A 16,178-nucleotide genomic window follows, 5' to 3' on the forward strand; every position below is an offset into this window, starting at 1 on the left:
TTTACTTATTCTGATCATCACTAAACTGACACACAATATTTTTAGCGCAACGCAATCTGACTTTCAATAATCCCTACAAAAGAATGGCCCTGACTAACAAAACCTATACCTTTCATGAATCACTTACCTCACAAAAATCTTCGTTACTCGAACTACTGCAATACAGCGAGCGCCAATACTGCCAGCTAAATTAAAGATTCTAACTACTGATAGGCATAGTTAGCAAATGAAAGATTTTAATAGAGAACAAACAATGTATTTACCTTAATACTGTTCAAAAGTCATCATATATATATATATATATATATATATATATATATATATATATATATATATATATATATATATAAGTTCATGACATCCAGTCTTACAAATTTCCTTTTTCTGACGGACACACGTCCAGATCGTTCGCTCATAATAACCTATCAAAACTCTGGCATCTCTCTCTCGGCATCCACCATTGCTGGCGGCTCACATCCAACTGCCCAACGCTATGCGCTGTTCACATCCAGCTGCTCAACACTACGAAAAGAGAATATTCCAACAATGAGTCCAACCAGCCACAGACTGCACACAGCACAGTCAGTGATTTCCATACAGAGCGCTACGTGGCGTTAACAACATAAAAACCTAAACAGTCTACTTACAATTTGACTCGTTTTTGCAGCTGGTGCAATAACACTACTTGTCATGTCAAACGTCCGTCTGCTTAGCTGGGTGGTAACGTGCTCTCCTCCCATGCAAGCGGGCCCGGGTTCGATTCCCGACCGCCTTGGAGGTTTTTCTCCGCTCGTTGACTGGGTGTTGTGTTGTCCTCATCATCATTTCATCTTCATCACCGGCGCGCAAGTCGCCCAATCTGGCGTCGACTGAAAAAAGACTCGCACTTGGCGACCTAACTTCCCCAGATGTGGCATCCTGGCCAACGATGCCATAAGTTCATTTCTATTTTTCCATCATGTCAAAGAGTGGGATTTCATTTCCTCTCCCCCTCCCATCGTGGGTGCTATACTTTTTTGCCAGACCGTGTAGTTCCTGATACGTATTTCAAACACCTTCTGTAATATTTCAGTATGGGCTGTACAAGTGTCTCATATGCAATGTATTTTGTATAAAAACTACTGTTATGGAGTATCCTATCAGCAAACCATAGCCTGCCATTTGCTTTACCAAGAGCCGAGTCCATATGGCCGTCTTCTCTCATGTACGGTAACTAAGTTACTCTCAAAGATCTGTGTGACAAACTGCCCCTACTTTTGACTGATTACGCTGGTAGGCAAAGGACACTACTCATCCATGTTTATAGTGGTGTGGAACTAAGGAGGCAGCTGCGTGCTGCGTTCTGCACGGAGAAGGGCGGAGGATACTTTGGAGCATTTTAGGGCAACGTTTCCATACGATGTGGAACAGAGTAACAGACGATCTAGAAAACCGAAACGTATATATCACAGCCTTCTAGGTGCTTCCCATGCAAGGTTTCTTGAAAGTAATACACATAATTGTTGTTCATTGACCTAGCATTGAAGCATTGCTTCAAAAAGTGGGCGTGGCAGGAAGATCACATCAGGCATTTAATTGTTTTTCAGGCACTTCGCATGTGATTTCATCATTGAAACTTTGGGAACTTATTGTCCATGAGACCCACCAATAAATAAAAAATAAACTGAAAACTGGCATCTTTGGCAAATTCTGGGGTGGTACCTTTGAAAGGGCACAACTGAATTCCTTTCCTCAACTTCCCATTCTTCCTTAATCCCAGGTTGGGCTCCATCTCTATTGATTTTGTTGTCAACAGGATGTTAAACACTGATTTTCCTTCCAACTGCGCATCTCCCCACTATTCGCATTCTTATGTGCACACCGCTGAATTGAACTGTATGCCTTTGAATTTGTCTACATTAAGAGCAAGTTGAAAAACTTTTCACCTTCACGATCTAATTCGATATTACTGCAGTTTTAGCAGACGGAATGTCCTCATAGATAACTGAATTATCTGCAAAAATTCCGAGATTGCAACAGCTAATATTATCCACTATTTCATTAGAGCTTAACACGATCCACAGTAAGAGTCCGCTTACATTTCCCTGGGGCACACGAGATATTACATCATGTGCTTGTATGTGTGTGTGTGGCTTTCGAGCTCTCAGTCAATAGGTACGATAGGAGTCAGTCATCATCACAAAGAAACAGAGAAGTTGCAATAGGGATTCGAATACGGCGACTTTTGTTGTGAGTGATGGCCACTAGTTTCACCAACTTCTGCCGGCCGCTGTGGCCGAGCGGTTTTAGGCGCTTCAGTCCGCAACTGCGCTGCTGCTACGGTCGCAGGTTCGAATCCTGCCTCGGGCATGGATGTGTGTAATGTCCTTAGGTTAGTTAGGTGTAAGTAGTTCTAAGTCTAGGGGACTGATGACCTCTGATGTTAAGTCCCATAGTGCTTAGAGCCATTTGAACAATTTTTTTCAACAACTTCTAACTGCAATTTACGTCGAAGAATCATTTCATGCGATTTACATTGCCATATCAACGTAATGCGGGTGGTTTTTGAAACGAATTTGCATATGTAAAAAAAAATTGCCATCACTTAGTGGATGGATGTACCCTAACACATATGTTTATACACTTTGCGAGGCACCCACGCAGTTCTGCAATTTTCACAGGTGATTTCAAGGGGATGGACATGATGGACTTGGTGTACCACATACGTGAGAAATACGGCGACATCGCCAAGCTTGACGGCATGCCAGGACGTCCCCCTCTGGTCTTCCTATACAACGCCAACGACATCGAGAAGGTATGTGGTCACACAGAAAAGGTGCATAGAGACATGGAGAAGATATATAGCGATAAAGAGAAGGTGTGTGGTGACATAGAGATATGCCAACATATAAGGGCCACTAGCTTAATATCGTGTTGGTTCACATTTGGAATGTAATCATGAAATGGTTTAGAAAAGTCCTTTGCAGGTTTCCAGAGGTGTGTGGCACGAGATGTCTCCATACAGGTCATGTAATGTTTTACGGGTCGGTGGTTTGTGGGCACAGAGATGGCACCTGATAGCATCCTTGGTGTCAACCCACACGTTGATGAGACAGAACATTATCATCAGTGCCCATCATGAGACTGAATGCCACATGAGAAATCTGCACTCACGTGGCGCAGAAAGGAAAGATTATAAGTGGAGCACAGAGGGAATTTGGAAACATTCTAGCGACAGTATGGGATGCAAGTGCGGAAATGCACTAACATAAGAGAGTTTGCCAAAGCGCAGATTGTTTTGACCTCGTGCTTGGGAACGAGCGTCTCTGAAACCACTGTAGTATGATTATGAGTTCGTGATATAACTGTTATCCTATGGGAAGAGGCCGTCGCTGTTGGGGAATACATAGAGCATGAAGGGATGCAGGTGGTCGGCAATAATGTTCATGTATTCCCCAGCTATTGTGGTGCCTTCGATTAAGATCACAAATTCCAGAGAATCTCATGTAAATATCCCCCACATAATACATTTGTCGCCTTTGGCCTGCCTCCACAGAGTGGTCCACGATTTCACCATTTATTGGCCTGGACGATAGCGTATTTGGACACGCTAACAAGAAACGTGATTCGTTTGTCCGTGCAATATGTTTCCATTGATTCACAGTACAATCTCGATCATCCCGTGTCCACTGCAGTCGTGATTGACCATGTCGTTCGGTACACCTGGGAACATGTGAGGGTCACCTGCTGTGGAGCTCCACGTTCACCAACGTGTGCTGAATGGTGTAGTCCAAAACACTTGTTGTTGCGCCACCACTGTACTCTGCCAGATCTTTCCACAGAGCCCCGCCTATTCTGTTCTGCAGAGCAGGAAAGTTTTTGACCATTTCGACCACCACTTTCTGTGATGAGACGTGGAGGTCCAACACTTCGTCTCCTACTTGAGGTTTCGTCATTCTTCAACAACTTTCCATGGATTCTCATGACAGGACCGTGTGAACAGCCAAACAGCTTGCCTCACCGTTTCCGAGACGCTAATGGCCAAGCACGAGGCAATAACAATCTGTGCTGTGGTAAACTCTCTTATGTTAGTGCATTTCGGAATTTGCGTCCCATATCGTCGCTAGAATGTTTCCACATTCGATCTCTGCTCCACTTATAATCTTTCCTTTCTGCACCGTGCCTGCAGATCTACCATGTGGCATTCAGTCTCATGGTGGGCAGTGGTGATAATGTTTAGTTTCATCAGTGTAGGTGGTGGCATAGAAAAGGTAGAGTGCATGGAGAAGTCGTGCCTTGGGAGGACAGTAATGGTGAGGGCCGCGGACAGGTGCTGTAGGGGAAATGCTCAAAGCTGGAGGGGAAGTGCCATTCTAAACTGAAGCCTGCGCTCAATTTTTTTTGTAAATGTTAAGTGAAGCCCCCTCACGTCCACCCTTCACAGTGACCAATCAAAAGGATCTACTGTCACCTCTGCTTTGGTTAGTATCTAAAAATAATTCCACTGAAAATGCAACAAAAGCAGCGATTTATTTTCACCTCGCTTGTTAACCATTTGTAACTTTCAGAGAAGCGTCATCTACATCTACATCTACATCTATACTCCGCGAGCCACCTTACGGTGTGTGGCGGAGGGTACTTATTGTACCACTATCTGATCCCCCCTTCCCTGTTCCATTCACGAATTGTGCGTGGGAAGAACGACTGCTTGTAAGTCTCCGTATTTGCTCTAATTTCTCGGATCTTTTCGTTGTGATCATTACGCGAGATATATGTGGGCGGTAGTAATACGTTGCCCATCTCTTCCCGGAATGTGCTCTCTCGTAATTTCGATAATAAACCTCTCCGTATTGCGTAACGCCTTTCTTGAAGTGTCCGCCACTGGAGCTTGTTCAGCATTTCCGTAACGCTCTCGCGCTGACTAAATGTCCCCATGACGAATCGCGCTGCTTTTCGCTGGATCATGTCTATCTATTCTATCAATCCAACCTGGTAAGGGTCCCATACTGATGAGCAATACTCAAGAATCGGACGAACAAGCGTTTTGTAAGCTACTTCTTTCGTCGATGAGTCACATTTTCTTAGAATTCTTCCTATGAATCTCAACCTGGCGCCTGCTTTTCCCACTATTTGTTTTATGTGATCATTCCACTTCAGATCGCTCCGGATAGTAACTCCTAAGTATTTTACGGTCGTTACCGCTTCCAGTGATTTACCACCTATGGCATAATCGTACTGGAATGGATTTCTGCCCCTATGTATGCGCATTATATTACATTTATCTACGTTTAGGGAAAGCTGCCAGCTGTCGCACCATTCATTAATCCTCTGCAGGTCTTCCTGGAGTACGTACGAGTCTTCTGATGTTGCTACTTTCTTGTAGACAACCGTGTCATCTGCAAATAGCCTCACGGAGCTACCGATGTTGTCAACTAAGTCATTTATGTATATTGTAAACAATAAAGGTCCTATCACGCTTCCTTGCGGTACTCCCGAAATTACCTCTACATCTGCAGATTTTGAACCGTTAAGAATGACATGCTGAACCTTCACTAAAACCTACATTTCTCTTGTTGCTGTGTTAAAATTTGTTTCTTTTGCTAAACACAGTGCAGTTTACACAATGTCAATCCACTAACATGTTTTGTAGACACAGCGGCGAGAGAATTATGAAACTGTGGTTTATTAAGTCTATTAAGTGAGGATCTATGGAAAAGTAATGTCAATAGCTTATGAAAAAACACATCCTAGGTACAAAAATAAACGTGCAATCACTTATGTTGTTCTAAAACTCACAGAATTTCTCATTTCACCAGCTATCGACCTCCCTTAAAAATTACACTCTTTCATCGAATAATCCTGTAGTTAGTGGTAGATAACGAAATGTTGCATACTAACCATATGGGTAAAAACTCTTCTCTTTGTGTGCTACCATTTTCCATGATCGCATTTCGATATCTCAAACCGTTTATGAAATATGAGGAACGTTGTGGATATTTCCTTCTCCTTTATCGCTGGCGTGCGCTATCGCAAATTAGTGTGCTACATCAGATAAATTTTCTCGAGATTCGTGACAGACTTCCACCCAAGTCTAAAGAAAAATTCAATCCACCCAAGTCCAAAGAAAAATTCAATTTGTTAGCTAAATTTCATACACTGCAATAGATTATGTAATATGCACTAAACACAAAATCGTAGGGCTCTCTATTGCTCGTTGTAAACTTTTTGGATTTCGTTCACTGTCTTATTTAAATGCAAATTTCACAATAACTATAACCATTAACGAAATGATGGGCATGTCATCATGAAGCTGACATATAAAGCTGTAAGTAACGCTGAAAGGGAGTTTTTTACCAGGTAGTTTCTTTAAAATTATTTGAGAGCGACTGAAGGGTATTCGCCTCCATTGTGTCATTGCATAGCGCCGCCGACGGCTGAAAGCGAGCAAACGATGTCGACCTCCATCTCCGAACAAAAGAATGAACTCTCTCAGCGCTTCGGACGAGAACTGGTCACTGTGCATCGACCACCGTATCCTTCGTGGACTCTGCATGATGACACAGACAAGTTATATAGTGCATAATGAAGGTATATGGTGACATAGAGAATATATGAACTGACGTGGAGAAGTTACACAGTGACTTAGAAAAGGTATGTGGTGACATTAATTCAAATGGCTCTAAGCATTATGGGACTTAACATCTGAGGTCATCAGTCCCCTAGACTCAGAACAAACCTAACTAACCTAAGGGCATCACACACATGCATGCCCGAGGCAGGATTAGAACCTGAGACCGTAGCAGCAGCGCGGTTCCGGACTGAACCGCCTAGAACCGCTTGGCCACAGCGGCCGGCTGTGGTGACATAGAGAAAGTGCTTGGTGATATAGAAACAGAAGGTGCATAGTGGCACAAAGAAGATGCACAGTCACAGGAGAAATGTTGTGACGTGGAGAAGGTAGGGGGTTACAAATAATAAATACATGGAGACTTAGAGTAAGTGTATGTTGACATGGAAAAGGTATTTCGCGATTGAGAATGTACACGATTTCGCAGAGCAGGCTCATATTGTTGTAATACACGTTGAGGTGACAAGGGAGATTGAGTTTAACGTCCCGCCGAGATCGAGTCGGTAGAGCCAAATATTATAAAAACTACTGTGCTACATTAAGACAGGTTATTAAAAAGTCCAGAAGCATGTGCATCATGTCTGAGATTAATATCTCTGCTAACAAAATCACAACAATTTGGAATATTATTACAAGGGAGACAGGGCAACCAAGAGTACAAGATGACGGTATTACCATCAAAGCAAGCCGGAAGCCGAAAACATTTTGAATATACACTTTTTAAATGTTGTAGAGAAAATAGGGTCTAAGTGTTCATTAGAAGAGGCAAGGCAGTTAATGGAAGAGGCCTTACCCACACAATTTGATACAATTGAAATTCCACCCACCTCTCCTTCTGGAATTAGGAAGATGGTAAACTCTCTCAAGAATAAAAGCTTACATGGAATTGATGGCATTTCCAGTAGGATAATGAAAGCTTGTTCCCAAGAGGTAAGTGGGATTCTTAGTCACATATGTAATAGCTCTTTGAAGCAGGGTATTTTCCCAGACAGACTGAAGTATGCCGTTGTTAAACCACTGCATAAAAAAGGGGATACGTCTGGTGTCAACAACTACCGCCCAATCTCTCTTCTGACTGCCTTAACCAAAATTCTTGAAAATGTAATGTATTGTACAGTAGCTTCACACCTTTGTAAAAATAAAGTTTTAACAACATGTCTGTTTGGTTTCCAGAAAGGTTTTTCAACGGAAAATGCTGTATATACTTTCACTAATGAAATATTAAATGCTCTGAGTAACCGGAAGTCACCTGTTGGGATTTTTTGTGATCTCTCAAAGGCTTTAGATTGTGTAAATCGTGGAATACTTCTAGATAAGCTCAAGTACTGTGGTATGAATGGGGCAGCGCTCAAATGGTTTAAATCATACCTAACTGGGAGAGTGGAGAAAGTTCTGTATTCACGAACATGCAAAGCTGATACTTTTTGCCGATGATACAAGTATAGCTATCACACCCACAGACAAGAATTAACTGATGAAATTGTAAACTATGTTTTTCAGAAAATCATTAAGTGGTTCTCTGCAAATGGGCTCTCATTAAACTTTGACAAAACACAGTATATACAGTCCCCACCATTAATAAATATAGACTTCGATCAGAAATCGGTAGCTAAGATAGAATATTCAAAATTTTTAGGTGTATGCATTGATGAGGGGTTGAACTGGAAAAAAACACACTGAAGATCTGCTGGAACGTTTGAGTTCAGTTACTTATGCTATTAGGGTCACTGCAAATTTTGGCGATATACATCTCAATAAATTAGCTTACTACGACTATTTTCATTCTCTGCTTTCGTATGCCGTCATATTCTGGGGTAACTCATCATTGAGTAAAAAGTGTTCATTGCACAAATGCGTGTAATCCAGAATAATTGCTGGAGCTCATCCAAGATCATCCTGCAGACACTTATTTAAAGAGCTAGGTATCTTCACTGTAGCCTCACAATATATCTGCATCTACATCTACATCTACATTTATACTCCGCAAGCCACCCAACGGTGTGTGGCGGAGGGCACTTTACGTGCCACTGTCGTTACCTCCCTTTCCTGTTCCAGTCGCGTATGGTTCGCGGGAAGAACGACTGCCGGAAAGCCTCCGTGCGCGCTTGAATCTCTCTAATTTTACATTCGTGATCTCCTCGGGAGGTACAAGTAGGGGGAAGCAATATATTCGATACCTCATCCAGAAACGCACCCTCTCGAATCCTGGACAGCAAGCTACACCGCGATGCAGAGCGTCTCTCTTGCAGAGTCTGCCACTTGAGTTTGCTAAACATCTCCGTAACGCTATCACGATTACCAAATAACCCTGTGACGAAACGCGCCGCTCTTGTTTGGATCTTCTCTATCTCCTCTGTCAACCCGACCTGGTATGGATACCACACTGATGGGCAATACTCAAGTATAGGTCGAACGAATGTTCTGTAAGCCACCTCCTTTGTTGATGGGCTACATTTTCTAAGGACTCTCCCAATGAATCTCAACCTGGCACCCGCCTTACCAGCAATTAATTTTATATGATCATTCCACTTCAGATCGTTCCGCACGGAGATATTTTACAGAAGTAACTGCTACCAGTGTTTGTTCCGCCATCATATAATCATACAATAAAGGATCCTTCTTTCTATGTATTCGCAATACATTACATTTGTATATGTTAAGGGTCAGTTACCACTCCCTGCACCAAGTGCCTATCCGCTGCAGATCTCCCTGCATTTCGCTGCAATTTTCTAATGCTGCAACTTCTCTGTATACTACAGCATCATCCGCGAAAAGCCGCATGGAACTTCCGATACTATCTACTAGGTCATTTATATATATTGTGAAAAGCAATGGTCCCATAACACTCCCCTGTGGCACGCCAGAGGTTACTTTAACGTCTGTAGACGTCTCTCCATTGAGAACAACATGCTGTGTTCTGTTTGCTAAAAAATATTCAATCCAGCCACACAGCTGATATGATATTCCATAGGCTCTTACTTTGTTTATCAGGCGACAGTGCGGAACTGTATCGAACGCCTTCCGGAAGTCAAGGAAAATGTCATCTACCTGGGAGCCTGTATCTAATATTTTACGGGCCTCATGAACAAATAAAGCGAGTTGGGTCTCACACGATCGCTGTTTCCGGAATCCATGTTGATTCCTACAGAGTAGATTCTAGGTTTCCAGAAATGACGTGATACGCGAGCAGAAAACATGTTCTAAAATTCTACAACAGATCGATGTCAGAGATATAGGTCTATAGTTTTTCGCATCTGATCGACGACCCTTCTTGCAGACTGCGACTACCTGTGCTCTTTTCCAATCATTAGGAACCTTCCGTTCCTCTAGAAATATGCGGTACACGGCTGTTAGAAGGGGGGCAAGTTCTTTCGCGTACGCTGTGTAGAATCGAATTGGTATCCCGTCAGGTCCAGTGGACTTTCCTCTGTTGAGTGATTTCAGTTGCTTTTCTATTCCTTGGACACTTATTTCGATGTCAGCCATTTTTTCGTTTGTGCGAGGATTTAGAGAAGGAACTGCAGTACGGTCTTCGTCTGTGAAATAACTTTGGAAAAAGGTGTTTAGTATTTCAGCTTTAAGCGTGTCATCCCCTGTTTCAATGCCATCATCATCCCAGAGTGTCTGGAAATGCTTTTTCGAGCCACTTACTGATTTAACGTAAGACCAGAACTTCCTAGGATTTTCTGTCAAGTCGGTACATAGAATTTTACTTTCGAATTCACTGGACGCTTCACGCATAGCCCTCCTTACGCTAACATTGACATTGTTTAGCTTCTGTTTGTCTGAGAGGTTTTGGCTGCGTTTAAATTTGCAAAGAAGCTCTCTTTGCTTTCGCAGTAGTTTTCTAACTTTTTTGTTGAACCACGGTGGGTTTTTCCCGTCCCTCACAGTTTTACTCGGCACGTACCTGTCTGAAACGCATTTTACAATTACCTTGAACTTTTTCCATAAACACTCAACATTGTCGATGTCGGAACAGAAATTTTCGTTTTGATCTGTTAGGTAGTCTGAAAATCTGCCTCCTATTACTCTTGCTAAACAGATAAAACTTCCTCACTTTTTTTATATTCCTATTTACTTCCATATTCAGGGATGCTGCAATGGCCTTATGATCACTGATTCCCTGTTCTGCGCTTACAGAGTCGAAAAGTTCGGGTCTCTTTGTTATCAGTAAGTCTAAGATGTTATCTCCACGAGTCGGTTTTCTGTTTAACTGCTCGAGGTAATTTTCGGATAGTGCACTCAGTATAATGTCACTCGATGCTCTGTCCCTACCACTCGTCCTAAACATCTGAGTGTCCCAGTCTATATCTGGTAAATTGAAATCTCCACCTAAGACTATAACATGCTGAGAAAATTTGCGTGAAATGTATTCCAGATTTTCTCTCAGTTGTTCTGCCACTAATGCTGCTGAGTCGGGAGGTCGGTAAAAGGAGCCAATTATTAACCTAGCTCGGTTGTTGAGTGTAACCTCCACCCATAATTCACAGGAACTATCCACTTCTACTTCACTACAGGATAAACTACTACTAACAACGACAAACACGCCACCACCGGTTGCATGCAATCTATCCTTTCTAAACACCGTCTGTACCTTTGTAAAAATTTCGGCAGAATTTATCTCTGGCTTCAGCCAGCTTTCCGTACCTATAACGATTTCAGCTTCGGTGCTTTCTATCAGTGCTTGCAGTTCCGGTACTTTACCAGCGCAGCTTCGACAGTTTACAATTACAATTCCGATTGCTGCTTGGTCCCCGTAGGTCCTGACTTTGTCCCGCACCCTTTGAGGCTGTTACCCTTTCTGCACTTGCCCGAGGCCATCTAACCTAAAAAACCGCCCAGTCCACGCCACACAACCCCTGCTACCCGTGTAGCCGCCTGCTGTGTGTAGTGGACTCCTGACCAATCCAGCGGAACCCGAAACCCCACCACCCTATGGCGCAAGTAAAGGGATCTGCAGCCCACATGGTCGCAGAACCGTCTCAGCCTCTGATTCAGACCCTCCACTCCACTCCACACATTTACGTATGAAATTTGTTATTAACAATCCGAACGAATTGAAATGTAATAGCAGTGTACATGGCTACAACACTAGGAGAAAGGATGATCTTCACTACTCAAGGTTAAATGTAACTTTGGCTCAGAAGGGGGTAAGTTATGCTGCCACAAAAGTCTTTGGTCACTTACCTAATAGCATCAAACGTCTGACAGATAGCCATATAGCATTTAAAAGGAAATTAAAAGAATTTCTGAATGGCAACTCCTTCTACTCATTAGAGGAATTTTGGATATAGTAAGTGGGTAATTTCCCCACCCCCACCCAAAAAATTAAATGTCATGTAATGTTTTGTGTAATGTAATATCTTGTATAGACACCTTTTATTAACCTGACACATTCCACATCATTACGAAGTGCCGTACTCATGATATATGGAACAAGGACTAATCTAATCTAATAAAATTATAAACAGCCGACCAGTTGCAATGGATAAAGAATTCTTTACCTAGGTTTCGACAAATATAAATTTCTCTTCTTCAGAAGGTGGCGTAAGGACAATGAACATCATAGCATACATTAGAAATGTATGAAACGTAAGCCAAGAATAAATTTAACACAAATTAGAGAGCTCTTGCATTACAGAAATATGAGAACGACGACTGGCACTTACAATTTTACATTAGTAAGGACTAATGTACCATCGCCGTACAACTATATTATTTGTACCAGTGCTCCCATACTGTTATAACGGGAGTGTTAAACGCCTTCCTTCTTTTTTATTGTTACTTTATCTAAGGACGTTATAATTTACACGTTGCCTTTGTACGCCAATTTGCACATGGTTCTCGCCATGAGCGCCACCTGCCCTGGTCTCAGAGTAACTACGCTCGCCGATTACACTCAGTCGGTTGTGAACTCTGCAGGATCCATGTACTAATTTCTATTTACGTGACAAACCGTAATTCTAGGGCTATATTTCATTTTGACGAATGGATCTATGCCGACATTTGTAAAAACGGCGATGGTACATTAGTCCTTACTAATGTAAAATTGTAAGTACCAGTCGTCGTTCTCATATTTCTGTAAAGCAAGAGCTCTCTAATTTGTGTTAAATTTATTCTTGGCTTACGTCTCATACATTTCTAATGTATGCTATGATGTTCAAATGGTTCAAATGGCTCTGAGCACTATGGGACTCAACATCTTAGGTCATAAGTCCCCTAGAACTTAGAACTACTTAAACCTAACTAACCTAAGGACATCACACACACCCATGCCCGAGGCAGGATTCGAACCTGCGACCGTAGCAGCCTCGCGGTTCCGGACTGCAGCGCCAGAACCGCACGGCCACCGCGGCCGGCTTGCTATGATGTTCATTGTCCTTAGGCCACCTTCTGAAGAAGAGAAATTTGTATTTGTCGAAACCTAGGTAAAGAATTCTCTATCCATTGCAACTGGTCGGCTGTTTATAATTTTATTACGTGGAACCGTTGCTGTTGTGCAGCTATGTTTAAAATCTAATCTAATCTAGAGGCAGAGCATAAGCTCGGATTGTTTAGGAATGAGAAAGGAAATCGGCCTTGCCCTTTCAGAGGAACCATCCCGGCATTTTCCTGGAGCAATTTAACGAAATCGCAGAAAACCTAAATCTGGGTGGCAAAACGCAGGTTTGAATCGTCGTCTTCTGGAATGCGAGTCCAGTTTGCTAACCACTACGCTACCTCGCCCACTCTGAGGTGACAAAAGTCATGGATTAGTGATATGCACATATACAGATGGCGATAGTATCGAGTACATAAGGAAGGGCAGTGCATTGGCGGAGCTGACATTGTACTGAGGTGATGCATGTGAAACAGTTTCCGATGTGATTATTGTCGCACGACTAGAATTAACACACTTTGAACCGGAATGGTAGTTGGAACTAGACGCACAGTACATTCCATTTCGGAAATACACTACTGGCGATTAAAATTGCTACACCAAGAAGAAAGGCAGATGATAAACGGGTATTCATTGGACAAATATATTATACTAGAACTGACATGTGATTACATTTTCACGCATTTTGGGTGCATAGATCCTGAGAAATCAGTACCCAGAACAACCACCTTTGGCCATAATAACGGCCTTGATACGCCTGAGCATTGAGTCAAACAGAGCTTGGATGGCGTGTACAGGTACAGCTGCCCATGCAGCTTCAACACGATACCACAGTTCATCAAGAGTAGGGACTGGCGTATTGTGATGAGCCAGTTGCTCGGCCACCATTGACCAAACGTTTTCAATTGGTGACAGACCTGGAGAATGTGCTGGCCAGGGCAGCAGTCGAACATTTTCTGTATCCAGAAAGGTCCGTACAGGACCTGCAACATGCGGTCGTGCATTATCCTGCTGAAATGTAGGGTTTCGCAGGGATCGAATGAAGGGTAGAGCCACGGGTCGTAACACATCTGAAATGTAACGTCCACTGTTCAAAGTGCCGTCAATGCGAACAAGAGGTGACCGAGACGTGTAACCAATGGCGCCCCATACCATTACGCCGGGTGATACGCCAGTATGTCGATGACGAATACACTCTTCCAATGTGCGTTCACCTCGATGTCGCCAAACACGGATGCGACCATCATGGTCCTATAAACAGAACCTGGATTCATCCGAAAAAATGACGTTTTGCCATTCGTGCACCCAGGTTCGTCGTCGAGTACACCATCTGTGATGCAGCGTCGAGGGTAACCGCAATCATGGTCTCCGAGCTGATAGTCCATGCTGCTGCAAACGTCGTCGAACTGTTCGTGCAGATGGTCGCTGTCTTGCAAACGTCTCCATCTGTTGACGCAGAGATCGAGTCGTGGCTGCACGATCCGTTACAGCCATGCGGATAAGATGCCTGTCATCTCGACTGCTAGTAATACGAGGCCGTTGGGATCCAGCACAGCGTTCCGTATTACCCTCCTGAATCCACCGATTCCATATTCTGCCAATAGTCTTTGGATCTTGACCAACGCGAGCAAGAATGTCGTGATACGATAAACTGCAATCGCGATGGGCTACAATACGACCTTTATCAAAGTCGGAAATGATGGTACGCATTTCTCCTCCTTACACGAGGCATCACAACAACGTTTCACCAGGCAACGCCAGTCAACTGCTGTTTGTGTGTATGAGAAATCGGTTGGAAACTTTCCTCATGTCAGCACGTTGTAGGTGTCGCCACCGGCGCCAACCTTGTGTGAATGCTCTGAAAAGCTAATGATTTGCATGTCACAGCACCTTCTTCCTCTCGGTTAAATTTCGCGTCTGTATCACGTCATCTTCGTGGTGTAGCAATTTTAATGACCAGTAGTGTAGTTAGGGAATTCAATATTCCGAATTACACAGTGTCAATAGTGCGCCGAGAATACCAAATTTCCAGCATTACCTCTTACCGCGGACAACGCAGTGGCCGACGGCCTTTTTGAATGACCAAGAGCAGCGGCGTTTGCGTAGATTTGTCAATGCTAACAAACAAGCATCACTGCTTGAAATAACCGCAGAAATCAATGTGGGAAGTACGACCAACGTATCCATTAGGACAGTGGGGCGAAATTTGGCGTTAATGGGCTGCGGCAGCAGACGACAGATGCGGGTGCCTTTGCTAACACCGTGACATCGCCTGCAGCGCCTCGCCTGGGTTCGTGACGATATAGGTTGAACCATAGACGACCATAAAACCGTCGTATGGTACAATGAGTCCGGATTTCAGTTGGTAAGAGGTGATGGTAGGATTCGAGTTTGGCGCAGACCCCAAGAAGCCATGGATCCCTGTTGTCAACAAAGCACTGTGCAAGTTGGTGGTGGCTCCTTATGGGTGCGGGATGTGTTTGCGTGGAATGGACTGGGTACTCCTGTCCAACTGAACCAAACATTATGAATGGAAATCGTTATGTTTGGCTACTTGGAGACCATTTGCAGCCATTCATGGATTTCATATTCCCAAACAACGATGGAATTTTGACAATGTGCCGTATCACTGGAGCACAATTGTTCGCGATTTGTTTGAAGAACATTCTGGACAAGTCGAGTGAATGATTGGGCCACCCAGATCGACCGACATAAACCCCATCGAACATTTATGGGACATAATGGAGAGATCAGTTTGTGCACAAAATCCTGCACGGGCAACGCTTTAGCAATTATGGACGGCTATAGTGACAGCGTGGCTCAATATTTCTGTAGGGGACTTCCATCGACATGTTGAGTCCATGCCACGTCGAGTTGCTGCACCAAACCGCGCGGTTGTTACCTCAGTGTATGTGGTGACTTAGAAAAAGTGTGTGACGAGATGAAAAAGGCGTGTCGAGGTAGAGAGCGTACAGAGTGCCGTAGAGAAGGACCGTATCGTTGTAATATACTTTAGCTACGTGGCCTGACATCACAAGGGGACAGAGGGAAATGGCGCTTCATGCAAGATTTCTTCCAACTTTTAAGTTTACTTGGACGTCTTGCGACTCGTTTGAAATAGTATTTCGTCCCTTGTGTCAATATTTACACTACTGGCCATTAAAATTGCTGCACCAAGAAGAAATGCAG

At 43.4% G+C, this 16,178-nt stretch overlaps 1 protein-coding gene across 3 annotated transcripts in view; it reads left to right on the forward strand.

The window, feature by feature from the left end:
- The window catches only part of LOC126259450 (probable cytochrome P450 301a1, mitochondrial), a 301,288-nt gene that overhangs the window by 127,869 nt on the left and 157,241 nt on the right, over positions 1–16,178 (forward strand). For all 3 annotated transcript variants that reach the window (XM_049956269.1, XM_049956271.1, XM_049956270.1), the window contains exon 3: positions 2,661–2,794. In XM_049956269.1, the coding sequence (XP_049812226.1) occupies positions 2,661–2,794 (134 nt within the window). The remainder of the gene's footprint in view (positions 1–2,660; positions 2,795–16,178) is intronic.

The sequence above is a fragment of the Schistocerca nitens genome, chromosome 5 (genome assembly GCF_023898315.1).
Source record: "Schistocerca nitens isolate TAMUIC-IGC-003100 chromosome 5, iqSchNite1.1, whole genome shotgun sequence".
Taxonomy (NCBI): Eukaryota; Metazoa; Arthropoda; class Insecta; order Orthoptera; family Acrididae; genus Schistocerca; species Schistocerca nitens.